The sequence below is a fragment of the Benincasa hispida genome, chromosome 1 (genome assembly GCF_027475165.1).
Source record: "Benincasa hispida cultivar pf3 chromosome 1, pf3_genome.v1.1, whole genome shotgun sequence".
NCBI classification, from domain to species: Eukaryota; Viridiplantae; Streptophyta; class Magnoliopsida; order Cucurbitales; family Cucurbitaceae; genus Benincasa; species Benincasa hispida.
This window is the reverse complement of record NC_143478.1, coordinates 65,589,226-65,605,996: the sequence shown is the minus strand read 5'-3', so window position 1 is coordinate 65,605,996 and position 16,771 is coordinate 65,589,226. Positions and strand designations below refer to the sequence as shown.

General features: G+C 37.9%; 2 protein-coding genes and 1 pseudogene across 4 annotated transcripts; 2 read left to right on the top strand and 1 right to left on the bottom strand.

Annotated features, from left to right (window-relative positions):
- The first annotated feature begins 1,722 nt into the window (after positions 1-1,722).
- On the top strand, positions 1,723-2,151 carry LOC150038640 (uncharacterized). Its single transcript, XM_090313950.1, has one exon. The coding sequence runs from the start codon at positions 1,723-1,725 to the stop codon at positions 2,149-2,151; it is 429 nt and encodes a 142-aa protein (XP_090170076.1).
- Positions 2,152-6,782: 4,631 nt separating this feature from the next.
- LOC120070079 (transcription termination factor MTERF8, chloroplastic-like) lies at positions 6,783-9,332 on the bottom strand. Of its 3 annotated transcripts, none has more exons than XM_039021929.2 (2): positions 7,721-9,332; positions 6,783-7,201 (listed from the first exon to the last, which is right to left on the bottom strand). In XM_039021929.2, the coding sequence occupies exon 1, from the start codon at positions 9,079-9,081 to the stop codon at positions 7,855-7,857; it is 1,227 nt and encodes a 408-aa protein (XP_038877857.1). In that variant the 5' UTR covers positions 9,082-9,332; the 3' UTR covers positions 6,783-7,201; positions 7,721-7,854. The 3 variants fall into 3 exon arrangements, with proteins under 3 accessions (XP_038877857.1, XP_038877871.1, XP_038877865.1); XM_039021943.2 differs by having other exon boundaries at positions 8,661-9,306; XM_039021937.2 differs by having other exon boundaries at positions 6,783-7,175; positions 7,721-9,300.
- Positions 9,333-15,302: 5,970 nt separating this feature from the next.
- LOC150038639 (secreted RxLR effector protein 161 pseudogene) lies at positions 15,303-16,064 on the top strand (annotated as a pseudogene).
- Positions 16,065-16,771: the final 707 nt, after the last annotated feature.

The following is a 16,771-nucleotide window of genomic DNA, read 5'->3' as shown; positions in this document are numbered from 1 at the left end:
TTATCTAAATCTAATCGGGTATCTTATCTAGATAAGATGTTTATAGGAAATGGTCGTAATTCCATTTTTACAATTTTTTTTTTCATTATCCATTATCTAAATAGAAAATTGAAAATTTTGATAGAGTATGACATGTGATGTCCCCACTAGAACTGTAATAAAGGAGGCAATATATATAACTATATATATATATATATGCACATGTTTATTAATAAATACAAGTCCTTCTACATAACTTAATCCCCCTTTTTTATTTATTCATAAAATTGCAACAAAATCACCCCATTGATGAGGTAATGTACAAATTTTGATTTATAATATATCGTATAGAACCAATTAGTTCATTTAGTCACTTAATTTATATCAATAAAATCAAAATATCTTTTTGTCGTTATCGAAGACGGAATTTGAAGGTAATAAGTGTATAGTATGAATAGAACACCTCTAACAGAGGGACAAATAGTCAATTTTGAAAGAACTTATTGTCCATGTCGCTATTCCTGCATCCAGGGGAGAATATGTTCGATGGAATAATTTCTTAGATGTATTGCCACATCCCCAAGGATTAGGACCACTTTTTACAGGTCAATGGAATCTTTATGCTCAAAATCCCGATTCAAATAATCATTTATTTGGTACTTCCGAAGGAGCAGGAACTGCCATTCTAACCCTTCTCGGGGGATTTCATCCGCAAACGAAATCAAAGAATTAATTTTTGAAGTTTTGAGTTAAGTAAGGCTTTACTTGATTGAATTTTGATTCGAGGGAACAATTCAAGTAATAACCTAAAGGGTCTATATATATGGATAAGGTTGGGTGCCTTATCCTGGTAACACTATGGATACGACTCACTTTGTAATCGTTACAAATGATGTGATTCAAATCGTTCATGTGGAGACATGCGAATGAAGGTATCCTATACAAAGAGTTTGTATAAGACTGGACCACGAAATAATTAATCTTTCTTTGTAACACCATTGACTAAAGAGATTAATATTTCATAGGATTACCATATGTAACTCAATCTCAATCTTGAGTGAGTTATGAACGTCCATGAAGGTTCATCCTTTGATTTGTGTAGATGAGAGTAGTCCAACTGGGCTGTTAATGCTGCTCTTTATTTCTATTGTTGTATGGGCTAACATATCGATGGATTTCATTGAAGGCTTACCCAAAGCCAAGGGGTATGATGTGATCTTAGTTGTAGTGGACAGATTGAGCAAGTATGCTCACTTCTTGGCCTTAAAACATCCTATGAATACTAGTGTTGTAGCATATGTATTTTGTAAAGAAATAATGAAGTTGCACGGGGTGCCGAAGTCTATTGTCTTGGACCGAGACAAGTTGTCTGTGAGCCACTTTTGGCAAGAATTGTTCAGGTTGTCGGGTACTGAACTTCATCGCAACACAGCATATCATCTTCAATCGGATGGTCAAACAGAGGTGGTGAATCACAACGTAGAAATGTACTTGAGGTGTTTCTGTGGGGAGCGTCCTAAAGAGTGGATTAATTGGTTGCATTGGGCAGAGTATTGGTATAATACTATGTATAATGTCTCCACTGGTTTTTCTCCTTTTCAAATTGCTTATGGACGCCCTCCTCCAGTGTTGATCTATTATGGGGATGATTGCACTTCGAATGCAATATTGGACCAATAGATTCGAGACAGGGATACTGCATTGCGTGTACTTAAGGAGCATTTGAGGGTGGCTCAAGAGAAAATGAAGAAATTTGCAGATAGGAAGAGAAAGGATATAAAATTTCAAATCGGAGAGTGGGTATGGCTGAAGTTGTGTCCCTATCGCCATATCTCAGTACAGCAAAAGCGATATGTCAAATTTTCTCCCAAGTATTATGGCCTATATCAAGTTATTGACAGGGTGGGATTGGTAGCTTACAAATTGGAGCTTCCATCAATAGTGTCAATCCATCCAGTTTTCCATGTTTCACAACTCAAAAAGGTGACTGGACAACTAGAAGGGAAGTCATCAGTAGATCCTTTAGTCAATGAAAATCATACCTGGTTACCTGAACCAGAGGCTGTATTGGGCTCTTGGCCTCAATTGTCTCATCGGGGGTGTGAGGTTTTGGTGAAATGGAAAGGGCTGTTGGAGCATGATGCGACTAGAGAGGTGTTGAATGATTTTTAGAATCAGTTCTCAGAATTTTACCTTGAGGACAAGGTAAAGGTGGAAGAGGGAAGTAATGATAGGCCTCCGATTGTACTGCAATATCAAAGAAAGAAGAATAAGGGTTAATTGCGGCAACTAAAGAGGTTGGGGACCACAGTTAAATGACTTTCAATTCTGTTGGAAGAAGTTCGGATTTAAAAGAAGAGGGAAACAAAAAGAGAAGGCGTTGAAGAACTAAATATCTTGGGTGAGGGACGTGAGCTCTCGTGTGTGGGAGTTCGGGTTAGTCTGATCGTGTAGAAGCAGTGGAGGAATACTACTCATCGCTTACTTCATCTACTAGGCGATCGTGTAAAAGAGTCTCGACAATCGTGTAGTTGTTGTAAGCGATCGTGTAGCAAGTGTAAGCGATCATGTAGTTGTTGCTAGAGATGTCCAATTTTTCCACGAGGACGGGGCTCCGCCTCGAGAGGAGGCAGGGATTCCCCGATTAGGTGGGAAATGGGGGAGGGAGTGGGGGAAATTTTTTTTTTGTGAGCTAAACGGGGACAGGGACGAGGAATGCATTCCCCGTCCCTAGCCCCGACCCCGACCCCGCCCCGTTCCCCGTCCTCGCCCTGATTAGCTTTTACATATTTATTTAGTATGGTTATCTAATGTTATGTTATTTTTATTATTATATAAATACTACATTTAAATTTCAAATTTGATTATTTATTGGGAAACATAATGAATATGTTTAAATTGAATGTTTAAATTTAGATTATATATGTGAATAATTTGATTTATATTTATTTCTTTCTACTAAAAAAATTAATTAGCTTTTTTAGGTCAAAATTTGAGTAGTTATCTTTAAATTCAAATTTTCATATAAAACTAACCATAATAAACAATTTAGTGATAAAGTTAATCCGATCCCCGCAAATTTTCCGCGAGGAATCCCTGCCCCGATCCCATGGAAAATTTCACGGGGATGGGGAATGAAATGGGAAGCGGGGACGGGGATGGGGAATGAGCAGGGACGGAGATGGGGAATGGCATCTCTGGCCCCACATCGCCCTGCCCCGTGAACATCTCTAGTTGTTGCTTGTCTGTCATCATTTAGCAAAGTATATGTCCATCGTTTAGCTATTTTGATATATGATCGTGTAAACACACTTTATTAATAAATACATTTTAAAAGATCAGTTTCCTATCAATGTATTTCCATTAGCCTCTAAAATCAAGGGTTGGAAGAGAGGATAAACGAAGAAGATGAACCAGAATGCCCGTCGTTAAACTCACTTTTTATTTCATCGAAAAGCTTTAGACTTATGGAACTTGACAAAAGCTTACTATCATCTTTGACAAACTTCTTTGAAATCATATGAAAAAACAAAGCAAATAAATGGAAATCGTAAGAAAAATTTCTTACCAGAAAAATGATAAAAATTAAAACTTTAAAATCTGGGTATGCTAAGCTTACTGGAAAGACTGAAAAAATCAAATCAATGAAGAGAATATATAAAGAAAAATGAAGAAGGTTTTGTTTTAATCAATTTTGGGTCTTCAAGATTTCAAAAACTATGTAGAAGAAGACACTATAAACATTACTTTGGGTTCTTAAAGTTAACCCCAAGTCACTTTTTTTATGTCAATGCATTTTTCGGTAAGTTCAAATCACGTCGTTTTTTTTTTCCTTTTTTATGGGCCATTGTCTCCCTTGGGTTTTAATTGAAGGGGATTTCTTATGTTGAGTATTTTTTTTTAGTGTACTCCCATTGCTACTTGTCAATGATTCAAGATTTGTGAGCGGTGAGAGCTCTCTCCTACACTATAAATGGACAAGTTTGCATTTTTAATTGAATATCAACTAACATGGACATGATTGCAACCTTTAATAAACTAGAGGGATTAATGGATCAAATTATGATTGTAACAACTCTCATAATTGAGGGGTATTTTGTGCCATTTTTCCTAAAGAATAATACTAAAAAGTTTACTTTTTTCATATATAAAATACAATATATGAAGAATTATACATATTTGAGTTGATTCAATGATAAGCTATGTTATGTTATCCAAAAAATGGCCTAAATGGATCGACCCATGGGCCAACTCAACTTGCGAAAAAATTATTCATATCCAATCTAATGAAGGATTGGGTTAGACAAACCTAACATTAATTTTGGGTATAACTTAGATTGAGTTAAAGTTGAGCTTGGAACGGCCTTTGGACTTCAAGCTTTTTGACGAGGCTAACCAAAATGTTTTAACAAGGTTGTAGTTAGATGTGAATTAATATGGACTTCGGGCTTGTTGACGAGGTTGACCAAAATGTTTTAGTAAGGTTGCAGTCGAATGTCAATTAACAGATGCTCAAATTTAGTAAACAAATAGAGGCACACGTTAAGATTTTATTTTATTTTATTTTTTTTTTTAGTAAAAAGAAGTTTATTAAGCCTCAAAGGGCACGCTTTGATACAAAATCTACATCAGCTAGTTCTAAATCCACGTAGGATAATCATTCACCCATACATCATTATATTTCATTATTCTAGCATTTTTTGCAACTTGTTCAGTAAGCTTATTTATTTTTCTCAAAATATGTGTAAAAGAGATATCTCAAAAAGTAGTGATAGATCTCATCTGTCTTCCAGCTACATTCTTACATTTCCTTTAGATATCATGCATTTTTTTACCAGGGGGATTGCCCTCTTTGCAGTCGCTTTCAACAATTAGATTTTTTAATTTTAATTTGGAAGCCAGATGCATGCCTTGAAAAATTGCATAAACTTCGGCAAGAGAGTGAGGGAAATTACAGTCAGACGATGAGCTTCCAATAGCTTTCAAATAACCATGGTGATCTCTGATTATAGCACTAAAGCCAGAAGAATTTGAGGAAGATTTCCAGGCTGCATCAATGTTTAGCTTGAAGAAATCTGGAGGTGGAGGGTCCCAAGCTTGAGCTAAAGTTCCAGGACAAAATTCTTTTAATTGGTGAGTTCTGTATGTCTGATTCTATCTATTGAAATTTGAAATTCATTCCGATATCTTAGAATCCAGTTACATCTTGATACAACTGGGAGAATTGGTAGGTGATGCACTATGCTATTTCTATCATTCTATGAGGATCAAACAATACTCACAACTAATTCTAATTCTTCCTTTGTTAATCTTGAACATAAGGATGACCATCGATCACTGAAACTATTGTTGAAATATGTTTGGAAATTTTGGTTTGGACTAAGATGTTGCCATATTATTTTTGCTCATTTGTATTTAAAGAGGATATGGTCAATAAATTCTCTTTCTTTCCACAAATAGGACATAAGGTGGTGATGTTCAGACCTTTCTTCTGAAGGTTTATTCTAGTTGGAATTTCCTTGGTACATTTCCAAACAAAATGTTTGATTTTTGAAGGAATTTTAAGTTGCAAGATTTTTTCCAAAATTTCTCGTATCCATTTTCACTTGATGAGGTCTAGAGTAAATTATGTAGGAATACTTTATATCCACTTTTAACAGTATAGATATAATTCTTCATGTGGTACCAAATTAATTTGTCCTATATTTTCTTGTTTAGAGGAATTGTTTAGATTATATCCACATCTTCTTTTGATTAAGTCTGATGGAAGAGATCAAGATTCCAGGAACCCTATTGATTGATGAAATCTACAACCTTGGAAGATAGAAGATTTTGACGAGCCTTTATAGGTTTAAAGGTGTAAGACCTTGACATCCAAGAATCTAAGAACATTTTGGTAGAGTGGTCATTTCCTATTATGAACCGCAAACCGCAAACCATATTTGAGTAGTTCTATATCACATAGTAAGCTTCTCGATAGATATGAGGGATTTTCCCCAATGTTCGCATTCATAATGTGTGTATTAGCAAAGCATATACCTTTGAGGAAACCAACAACTAATGAGTTTGAGTTTTCAATTAATCTCCATACCTATTTTGCAACTAGAGTTTGGTTAAAGCCTTCAACATCTTTGAAATTTAATCCTCTAGTGCTTTAGGCAGACACACTTTCTTCCAAGAAAGCCAATGGATTTTTTTATGATTTGTGGATGAACCCCACCGAAACCTTGAAAAGGATTTTGTGATTTCATAGCAAAAATTCTTAGGTAGTTTGAATAGGCTCATTATGTAAGTGGGAATAGATTGTCCAACGCTTTTAATTAAAATTTCTTTGCCTACACTTGAGAAGAAAGATCTTTTCCAACCTTGAACTGCTTTCCAAATCTCGTCTTGAACATGTCTAAAGTCCTGTGATTTGTTTCAAAGGGAAGCCATAATAATGACCCCGAGGCTTTTCTTTCTCTCTAACTCCAAAAATGCTACTGAGAATATCACTTTGTTCTTCATGAATTTGAGGAGAAAACAATGACTGATTTGCTGTAATTGATGTTTTCCCCAAATTCTTCGTGGTCCAATAGAATTTCGTTGAAATCACCCCCTAAGAGCCAAGGAGTATTGCTAGAATTATAGAGATTTTTTAAAAGATTCCAAGTTAGATGTTTATTATGTGCATCAGGATAACTATAAAAGCCTGTGAATCTGAAAAAATAGCCATTCCAATCAAGAGTAGAGTCAATACAGTTTTGAGAGTAGGAGAGTATGTTGATAGTAGTTTCTTTTTTCCACCATAAACAAAGACCACCTTTAAGCATCCTGAAAAATTGCAATTAGTTTTTAAACCTGTAGTTATAGCTTCATTACATTTTGTTTCCGAAAGAAAAAGGCCAGTTGGATCTTATTATTTTATTAGGGAATATAAGGACCAAAATGTTCGAGGATTCCTAGACCTCAAACATTCCAACAAAGTACTTTCATGGCTTTTGGTTCCCAACCTCTGCCATTTGAATTAGTAATTGAGACAAGTTTCCATCAGTAGTTTCTTCTAGACACATTCTTTTGTTTTGAAAGCCTGATTCAAGAGTGGAAGTTTTTAATGAACTGAAGAAAACTTCAAAGGCTGTGATGTTCCGGTGACCTTGACGGCGAGACTTGAGAACCTCACGGGGAAGTACGGGATCTTGGACACCCTACAAAACCTTCACGATGGAAGAATTCAAATCCCCTGGCACACGTTAAGAATTAATCAATTATTTAGACTTAATTAAATTGCACTAATACATCTACCATTAAAACTTTTGGTTTTCTGAATTACTTAATGTAAAATTACATTAATAATTGCTAATATTTTAATTAATTGGTAAAACAAACATGGATAAATGACATTCTCATGCTAAATGTAGTATTGAGATTGGTAAATGATAGTTTTTTGTTGCACTCTTCTCAAGCTTAATATTCTTGACAAGATCAAACTTTGTTTGTAACAGCTCAAACTCAAACCAAATATTGAAACTCAATTCTAATACTAATTGAGGCTCCTGCATTAGACATGAACAGAAAGCCATGCCGAAAAAAAAAAAAAAAAGATTTTTCCATCAAATGTCTTTGTGTTTGAATATGTAACAAAGTGTTTGATACTTGTCAAATACAAACATATTATTCAAGCTAAAGTGTCCATGCTTCATAATCATTACTCTATATATCTTAGTAAGAATATTATATTTCCATTGTCAAATGAACTTACCAAAATCTCAAGTGCCCTATAACAGAGTAGTTCCTATTGCCAAACAACCATATGAATTAGTCCAAATCTAGTGCACAAAGCTGGAACAAAGCAACCCAGCAACCCGGCACTGGTTGTTAGATCATATATTAGCTCTACTTCGAGCCCCATCTTGATGTTGCTAACTCCTTAGGCTGCAATGCACCCACAGAATTACCTCTAAAGGCCACCAACAAATCTTTCATATTATCAGGAAACCTATACACGAATCTATCCAAGAAATCGCCATCAGACATCCCCAATGTGGGGATCAATTTCGGGTGATCCATCGTTAGCCTCTTTGACTTCACAATCTGTAGAACTCTATGGCGAGGGAGCACCCTCCTCTGCATTGCGTGCATCAAACAAGTAGGTTTACGAACAATATCTGATTTGCTAACTTTGGCCTCATTCATGAAAAATTCTAGACCATGCTTAAGTTTACCAATGGAGGTCCTTAACAAAAAAGGAGTAGAAGTAAACATTCTCATACATTCTTTCTCAGTTATTCCAAAGCTACAAATCAGCTCCACTTTCTTCTTCAAGGTCGCATTACTTACACTACTGATAACATGAAGTCCATGAATAAACATTTTAGTATTGGTAGATAACCCAGTTTCTACAACCATAGAAACAATATCTTTAACTCCAGATTCACTCCTACCAAAACGTGAAGATTGCCTCTTCAGTAACATAAAGAATTGAGAATCAACAATCCCACAACTTTGTAAATAATTGATATTTGTAGACAGCATTTTATATGTGGATCTTATAAGCAGATTAGAATATCGCCGCATAAATAGTAGGAGATCGTCATTACACTTATCCTTAGATAAAATATTCTTAAGAATCTCAACACTGGGCATCAATTTCTTTTCCAAACTAACAGTCAAAAGCGGAGAATGCCTTGACATTAACTTACCCAAATCGGAGCCGACCAAGCCAAGATTCTGGAAGAACTCGATCTTTGGCTTCAGGGTTTTCTCAATGCTGGAAAACGCGATCTGCGGCGCGAGTCGAATCGCCGATCGAATGTGGGCATCGGAGAATCCAAGGTCTGAAAGATATTTGTAAACGGATTGAGGCTTTTCCGTTGATTGAAGGCCTCTACGGGACCTCATAATCGACGCCGCTCTGGCAGGGGAGAGTTGGAAGGTATCGATGAGGTATTGGACGACGATTGCATTTGAAGCAGAGGATTGGGTGTGGGAAGAAGAAGAAGAAGAAGAAGAAGAATAAGAAGAAGAAGAAGAGAAGAAATAATACAGGATTGGATGAATTCGGAGGAAGGAAGGAGGATTAAGGCGAGAGGAAACAGAGAATGATGGTCTCAGAGCGTACATTAACCCCCCCTGTTTAAACTTAGATCTCAATGATAGACCTGGAGATGGGAGGTTGGAGCATGAGGAGATTGCAGTACAGAGTGAGACAAGAGAAGGAGAAAAAGGATGACGGTAGTGTGTCGACACAACAATGACGGTAGGTGGAGATGAAGAGAGAGACGGTGAGATTAGCTGCCGGAGGGAGTGAAGATTGAAAACCTATGAGACGGCGAAACAGATAAATAGGGTTTGTTTTATTTTATTTTATTTTTATTTATTTAAAATTAAAAATATCTATAACAGTATAATTGCAAAAATAGTTCTTTTCTTTTAACTTCCTGCTTCTAAATATCCTAATAATAAATTTTATTTTATTTGCTAATTTATATTTTATTAAAATTCATTCAGTTCCAAACAAAATTAAGATTTTCAATTCAATTTCATATTTTAAAATTTAGTAAGTTCAAAATAATTCTTATAATTATTGATACAATTTTCAGCAAAAGTAGAAAGACAAAAATGTAGAAATCATACTTTCTTTTTCATTTACCGTGAATATCCAAATAAGAAAATTTAATTTTAGTTAATTTAAATCAATTTGGTTCCAAATGCAAATAGGAATTTGAAACTATTTTCGTTGAAATCTTGATACCAAACAAAATGTAAGAACTCAAAGGCATAGAAATTTTAGGTTTCAGATAATGGTGTCTGTCAACATTTGAATATGACTCCATTTTACGAATTTGGAAAATTTGTACGAATGGCCTCTTTTTGGGGTCCAACTGACTTTTGGCCCAAGATTTAAAAAACGAATGAAACCTGACTCTCGGTTCTTCCTTTATGTCACGAATCTTCCTTTCCCTTCTTGCTCCTTCTTCTTTCTTCTCGCTTCTTCCTCTTGCTTCTCGCATCTTCCTTTTGTTCTACATGAGACACAACTGTAATTTTTTCTTCATTTTTTTTCCTTTGTTTGAATTCTTCCTCACGGACCTTAGTCTCACTCTCGCTTCTTTATCTTGCTCTTTGGTCGCTCTTCTTATTCTCGTTCCTTGGTCTCGTTCTGATTTACATTTTATGCTAAGAAGCTCGAATTGAAAACCTTACTTGTGGATGGGGCTCTTGAGGGCGAGAATTACAAGGTTTCCAATTGAGCAAAATCATCTCTTAGCACTGGCTACTGACACTTTGGTGAGAGATCCCAGACGACATCGACGTCTAGAAGGACATCTTATGTACTTTTTCTTTTATGCAACCTGACTTGGCATATGTGGTGCACATTTTGGCTCAATTTAAGTAGACATCATGACAAGAACATTAAGATATTTCAATTCGTACAATTCCATTATTAAAGAAGTTGTTTGGGTCAAGGAACCCTTCTTCATTCAAGTTGTGATATATTTTTATCAGGCTAATGTGATTCTGATTGAATAAGTTGTGTTGAAATGGTGTTTTAGCCCTAAGGGCATTTTAGTCTTTTCCTCAGTATCTACTATCTAGGGTTTCTCTCTATTTGGTTATTTATACCTGTCCTATATTGAGTACTGTGAATTAGAAAAATTAAAAGAATAAAAATTCTCCTATCGTGGTTTTTCTCCCTGATCTAGGATTTTCACGTAAATCTGTGTTTCTTTTTTTCTCTTCTTTTCTAATATGGTATCAGAGCATGACGATGAAACCCTGGCCATCATTTATGAGAACAAACCAGAGACTCCAACAGAAACCTCCATTGGAACAAAGGGATCCATGAACGCTGAAGTTGCTGCAGCCATAAGAGAAGCCGTTGAGCATTATTTTCACGCCGCTATGCCTCAACTCCTAAAATCTGTGTCTGATCCAACCTCTAGCCAGACCCGACATGATCCTTCAATTTATAACCAGTGGACTACCATTGCAGACCCGACCACTGGAACTCTCAGGCCAGATCGGCGCACAGATCCGAGCTCATCTGGATTTTTTACCTCAAATCCGAGTGACCCATTTGGAATTCGACAACCTTATGGATTTTCTGCTTCAAACCCATCTGCCTCAGATCCGATCGGCACCCATTTGCCTCAGACCCGATCCAACCTCCAACAAAACTCCTCAGACTCGATCGGCACCCACCAGATTCTGCCTCAGAACCCCCCGATGCACGAAAACCCTTTACCCTAGGGATATTTTGTTCAGGCTGACACCACCGCCCGTGACTGATGGTATACAAGCGATCTCCAGCCTCCGTTTTCAGGTCAGCAGCCAGCCCTAGCGTATGTTCCAGATCGCCTGTGGTGGCCCAAGTTACTCAGTCGGTCCAGCCAGTCCAGCTGAACCAACCGGTTCAATCAAACTTGATTTGACCGAACCGGGTCCAGCCGAACCAGTATGGTTAGTCAGTTCCCAGCCCTTCTTTTGGTCCATCCTTGAGCCAAAATGAAGCTACTGTTCTAGGGATTTATGGGCAAAACCAACCTATGGCATATTCTAGTGGAACCGTTGGTTTTAAACAGCAGTTGGCCAACTTACAGTAGCAAATTTCGGCCCTCAGATCCACGACAAATCCTACAACTGGTTTTCATCCACTTTCAGACTTCTCTTTATGCTCAGGAACACTGGTAAATGCTTACTCTAACTTACCTGTTCCAAATATTATGTCTGGTTCTGTGGGGAACTCTACAGGAATGTCTATTGGTGAGAAACTTAACGGTGAGAATTACTTTTCTTGGTCCCAATTGGTTAGAATGGTTCTTCAGGGACGTCACAAGTTTGGGTATCTAACTGGCGAAATACCAAAGCCAAATCCCGGTGATCCTCAGGAACATATATGGAAAGGAGAGGACTCTCTCCTTCGCTCAATTATGATAAACAGCATGGAACCCCAGATTGGAAAGCCACTTCTGTACTCCGCCTCTGCTCGGGATATTTGGGAAGTTGTCCAGAATCTCTATTCACAGAGGCAAAATGCCTCATGTCTTTATACCTTGAGGAAACATATTCATGAGTACAAACAAGAGACTCTTGACGTAACGTCTTATTTCAATAGATTGTCCCTGTTATGGCAAGAAATGAACTTGTGCCGCGAGGTCGTGTGGAATTGTCCTGTTGACAGAGTTTAATACTCAATGATTGAGGAGGCGGACCGGGTGTACGATTTTTTGGCTGGCTTAAACCCTAAATTTGATGGTGTCTGAAGTCGGATTTTGGGACAGAGACCAATACCGTCTCTAATGGAAGTATGCTCAGAGGTCAGATTAAAAGAGGACATAACCAAAGCTATGAATGGCTCTAACAACAACCACTTAGATCTGTTGCGTTTGGAGCCAAATCTTCAGGACCAGAGAGTGACAAACATAATGGAAATTCCCCACCTATTTGTGAGCATTGTAAGAAACCATGGCACACCCAAGATCAATGCTGGAAGTTACATGGTCGCCACCGAATGGCAAGCGACGGTCCGCGAATGATAAATCAAAAACTGGTCGGGCCCTTGTTAGTGAAACAGGGGATGGTACATCATTAGCCACCAACCAGGTAGAGTCCAACATGGTTGAAACCAACAATGTTGCTCAATCATGTACTTCTCAGTCCTTTAGTTTCTTGGTCGAAGGGGATGAATCGTGGATCCTTGACTCAGGAGCAACAGACCACCTAACTAGATCATCTGATCAATTCCTCTCATATGATCCAAGTGCGGGAAATGAGAGAATACGAATTACAGATGGGTCCTTTGCTTCCATTGCTGGGAAAGGTCACTTATCTCCTATTCAAGGGTTTATTTTATAGAATGTTCTGCATATGCCAAAGATATCTTATAATCTGCTATTTGTCAGTAAAATAACCAGAGACCTAAATTGTAATGTCATTTTCTCACTGAATAATGTTTTATTTCAGGACCTGAGCTCGGGGAAGACGAATGGCACTGCCCGGCACAGTAAGGGGCTCTACTTCCTCTCGGAGGATGCTTCATCTAGGAGTTTATCTAGCACTTGTTTACTCTCTTCCCTTACTATTTCTGAAACTGATTTCCTGTTATGGAATTTTCATCTTGGACATCCGAATTTTCATTATATGAAATATTTATTTCCCCATTTATTTCATAATGTTAATATTTCATCTTTATCTTGCGATGTTTGTATTCGTGCAAAACAACCTCGGGTGTCTTTTACTTCCCAGCCTTATAAACCATCCTAACCTTTCCACCTGATACATAGTGATGTGTGGGGCCCATCAAATATCACAATCGTGTCGGGTAAACGGTGGTTTGTCACCTTCATGGATGATCACACTCGTCTTACATGGTTGTTCCTTCTTATGGATAAATCTGAAGTGACTACAGTCTTTCAACAATTCTACACCACGGTCGAAACCCAGTTCAATACCAAAATTGCATCCTTCGGAGTGACAATGGCCGTGAGTTTGTTAATCAGTCCCTCCGTGAGTTTTTAAATTCTAAAGGTATCATCCACCAGAACTTCTATGCCTATACCCCGCAACAAAATGGGGTGGCCGAACGAAAAAACCGTCACCTTATTGAGGTTGCTCGAGCTCTCATGATTCCTGCATCCATACCCTCGTACCTATGAGGCGATGCTGTACTCACTGCAGCCCATCTCATTAATCGAATGCCTTCTTGTGTCCTCAAGTTCCAAACTCCCTTAGCCCATTTCAAAGAATTCTTCTCTTCTACCCGGCTTTTCCCATATGTTCCTCTTTGGGTGTTTGGATGTACGGTGTTTGTTCATAATCATGGTTCCCACAATAAATTCACTCCTAAGGCTAAAAAATGTGTCTTTATTGGGTATCCGCTCCATCAACGGGGCTACAAATGCTATCAGCCATCTTTTCGAAAGTACTTTGTCACCATGGATGCTACCTTTCAAGAAGACAAACCTTTTTTTCCTGTTAGTCCTCTTCAGGGGGAGACTTTGAGTGAAGAGACTAACACGTCATCCACCTATTCCATTCCTGTAGACTTGTTTCTTGAACTAATTCCTGACACTAATCCTCCTGTCCCTCCTAACACTAATCCTGGCCCTCCCATTCCGGACAATCCTGTCCTTCCTACAAAACAAGTTCCTTGGATAACCTACTATCGGAAGAATCTACGAAAGGAAATAGTTTCCCCTGCTGCTCCACCGGAGAGTGTTCAAGAGTTAAAACTAGAGACAACTCAAGTTAACCATATTCTTGATATAATAACTCTGTTGAAAGTAGTACAGTGAACACTGACGATGCAGCGACTCTTGAAAAAATTAGGGAGGATGAGAATAATGAATTTCCTCCAGATGATGTTCAGGAGACTGAAAATGTGCAGTAGATGAATACAGAGGAAAAAGGTAACAAGACCAGTTGAATTGATGCCACCCTAGACTTACCAATTGCCCTGCGAAAGGGAACAAGGTCCTGCACCAAGTACTCTATGAAAAGCTTTTTATCTTACAGTAGCTTGTCAACAAGATTAAAGACTTTTACCACTAGCCTGGACACTGTGACTATCCCGGAAAATGTGTACAAGGCTCTGAAAATTCCTGAATGACGAGTTGCAGTCATGGAAGAAATGCGAGCACTTAGAACCAACAAAAGATGGGATCTATTTGTTCTTCCTAGAGGTCATAAAACCGTCGGGTGCAAATGGGTGTTCACAGTCAAGTACAAATCTGATGGGACACTCGACAGATATAAAGCCAGATTAGTCACGAAAGGGTTCACTCAAACATATGGGGTGGACTACTCAGAAACTTTCTCGCCAGTGGCAAAACTCAACACTATTCGGGTTCTTTTCTCTGTTGCTGTAAACCTAGACTGGTCTCTATATCAGTTGGATGTAAAGAATGCATTTCTAAATGGTGAGTTGGAAGAAGAGGTTTATATGACCCCTCCTCCAGGTTTTGAAGCACAGTTTGGGAGTCAGATGTGCAAGCTAAAGAAGTCTTTTTATGGTCTGAAATAGTCCCCTAGAGCCTGGTTCGATAGGTTTACTACCTTTGTCAAAACCCAGGGGTACATTCAAGGTCACTCAGATCACACCCTGTTCACTAAGAAGTCAGCATCAGGGAAAATAGCAGTGTTAATCGTATACATAAACGATATTATTCTGTCAGGGAATGATACTGTAGAAATTGACATGCTGAAACAGAAATGGCAGAGGAGTTTGAAATTAAAGATCTTGGTTCCTTGAGGTACTTCCTAGGCATGGAGGTGGCAAGGTTAAAGGAAGGGATCTCAGTGTTCAGATAAAATATACGTTAAACCTTCTACAAGAGACTAGAATGACTGGATGTAAACCTGAAAATACTCCAGTTGAGGTCAACAAAAGTCTGGTAAACTCAGTAGACGACGTACTAGTGAACAAGGAGAGATATCAATGTCTTGTGGGGAAGCTGATATATCTCTCGCATACCAGACCTGATATTTCATATGTGGTGAGTTTGGTAAGCCAGTTTATGCAAGCCCCGTATGAGAGACACATGGAAGCTGTTAACCAGATTCTGAGATATCTAAAGTCAACACCTGGGAAGGGTTTGATGTTCAAGAAAAATGATAGAAGATGTATAGAAGCCTACACTGACTCGGACTGGGCCGGTTCTGCTACAGACCGGAAGTCAACCTCAGGGTATTTTACTTTAGTATGGGGAAACCTCGTTACATGGAGGAGTAAGAAACAGGGTGTCGTGGCTAGAAGTAGTGCCGAAGCTGAATACAGAGCTATGTGCTTGGGTATCTGTGAGGAAATTTGGTTGAAGAAGGTATTAATAGATCTTCATCAAGAGAGTCATGACCCGATGAGACTCTACTGCGATAACAAGGCTGCTATTAATATTACCAATAACCCTGTTCAGCATGACAGAACCAAACATGTTGAGATTGACCGACATTTCATAAAAGAGAAACTTGACAATGAGAATATTTGTGTTCCCTATGTTCCATCCAGTCAACAGATTGCGGATGTTCTGACTAAGGGCTTACCTAGACAGATGTTTGACACTTGTATCAGCAAGTTGGGCCTCATTGATATTTATGCCCCAACTTGAGGGGGAGTGTTGAAATGGTGTTTTAGCCCTAAGGGTGTTTTGTTCTTTTCCTCAGTATCTACTGTCTAGGATTTCTCTTTGTTTGGTTATTTATACCTGTCCTGTATTGAGTACTATGAATCAGAAAAATTAAAAGAATAAAAATTCTCCTATCGTGGTTTTTCTCCCTAATCTAGGGTTTCCACGTAAATATGTGTTTCTTTTCTTCTCTTCTTTTCCAATAAGTTGTTCTTTGACTCATCGCTCTCTCACCATTTGGTTTTATTTCTTGGTGGTTCCCATATCTCTTGGAATATAAAGAAATAAAAAATCGTGTCTTATTCATCAACAAAGCCCAAGTATCACTCCTTGACTTCATTATATCCAAACTCAAGTGGTTTAAAGTGTTGTTTGGGAGTTTTGGGTGTTGGGTTTGTTGGGGTTGATGCCCTAAATCTTGTAGGGTCCTATAGTTTGTAAACCTTGTATGAACAAACTTATATGTGATTAATAATATTTGATATTTTATTCACTTTTTCTATGAAATATATGATATTTTAGTTCTATTAACCACAAACCAATAAACTAACATCCAAGGTTATCGTTGTAACTTAAAAATGTATGTAGAGACATACAGGTGGATCATATTTAAGTGATAACCTAAATAGTCTGTAATATATAGATAATGATGGGTACCTTATCCTGGTGACACTACAAGTATGGCCTGT

Excerpts from the sequence above, each read along its gene's own strand:
- LOC150038640 (XM_090313950.1), top strand. The coding sequence starts at position 1,723 with ATGAAGAAATTTGCAGATAGGAAGAGAAAGGATATAAAATTTCAAATC.
- LOC120070079 (XM_039021929.2), bottom strand. The coding sequence starts at position 9,081 with ATGTACGCTCTGAGACCATCATTCTCTGTTTCCTCTCGCCTTAATCCT.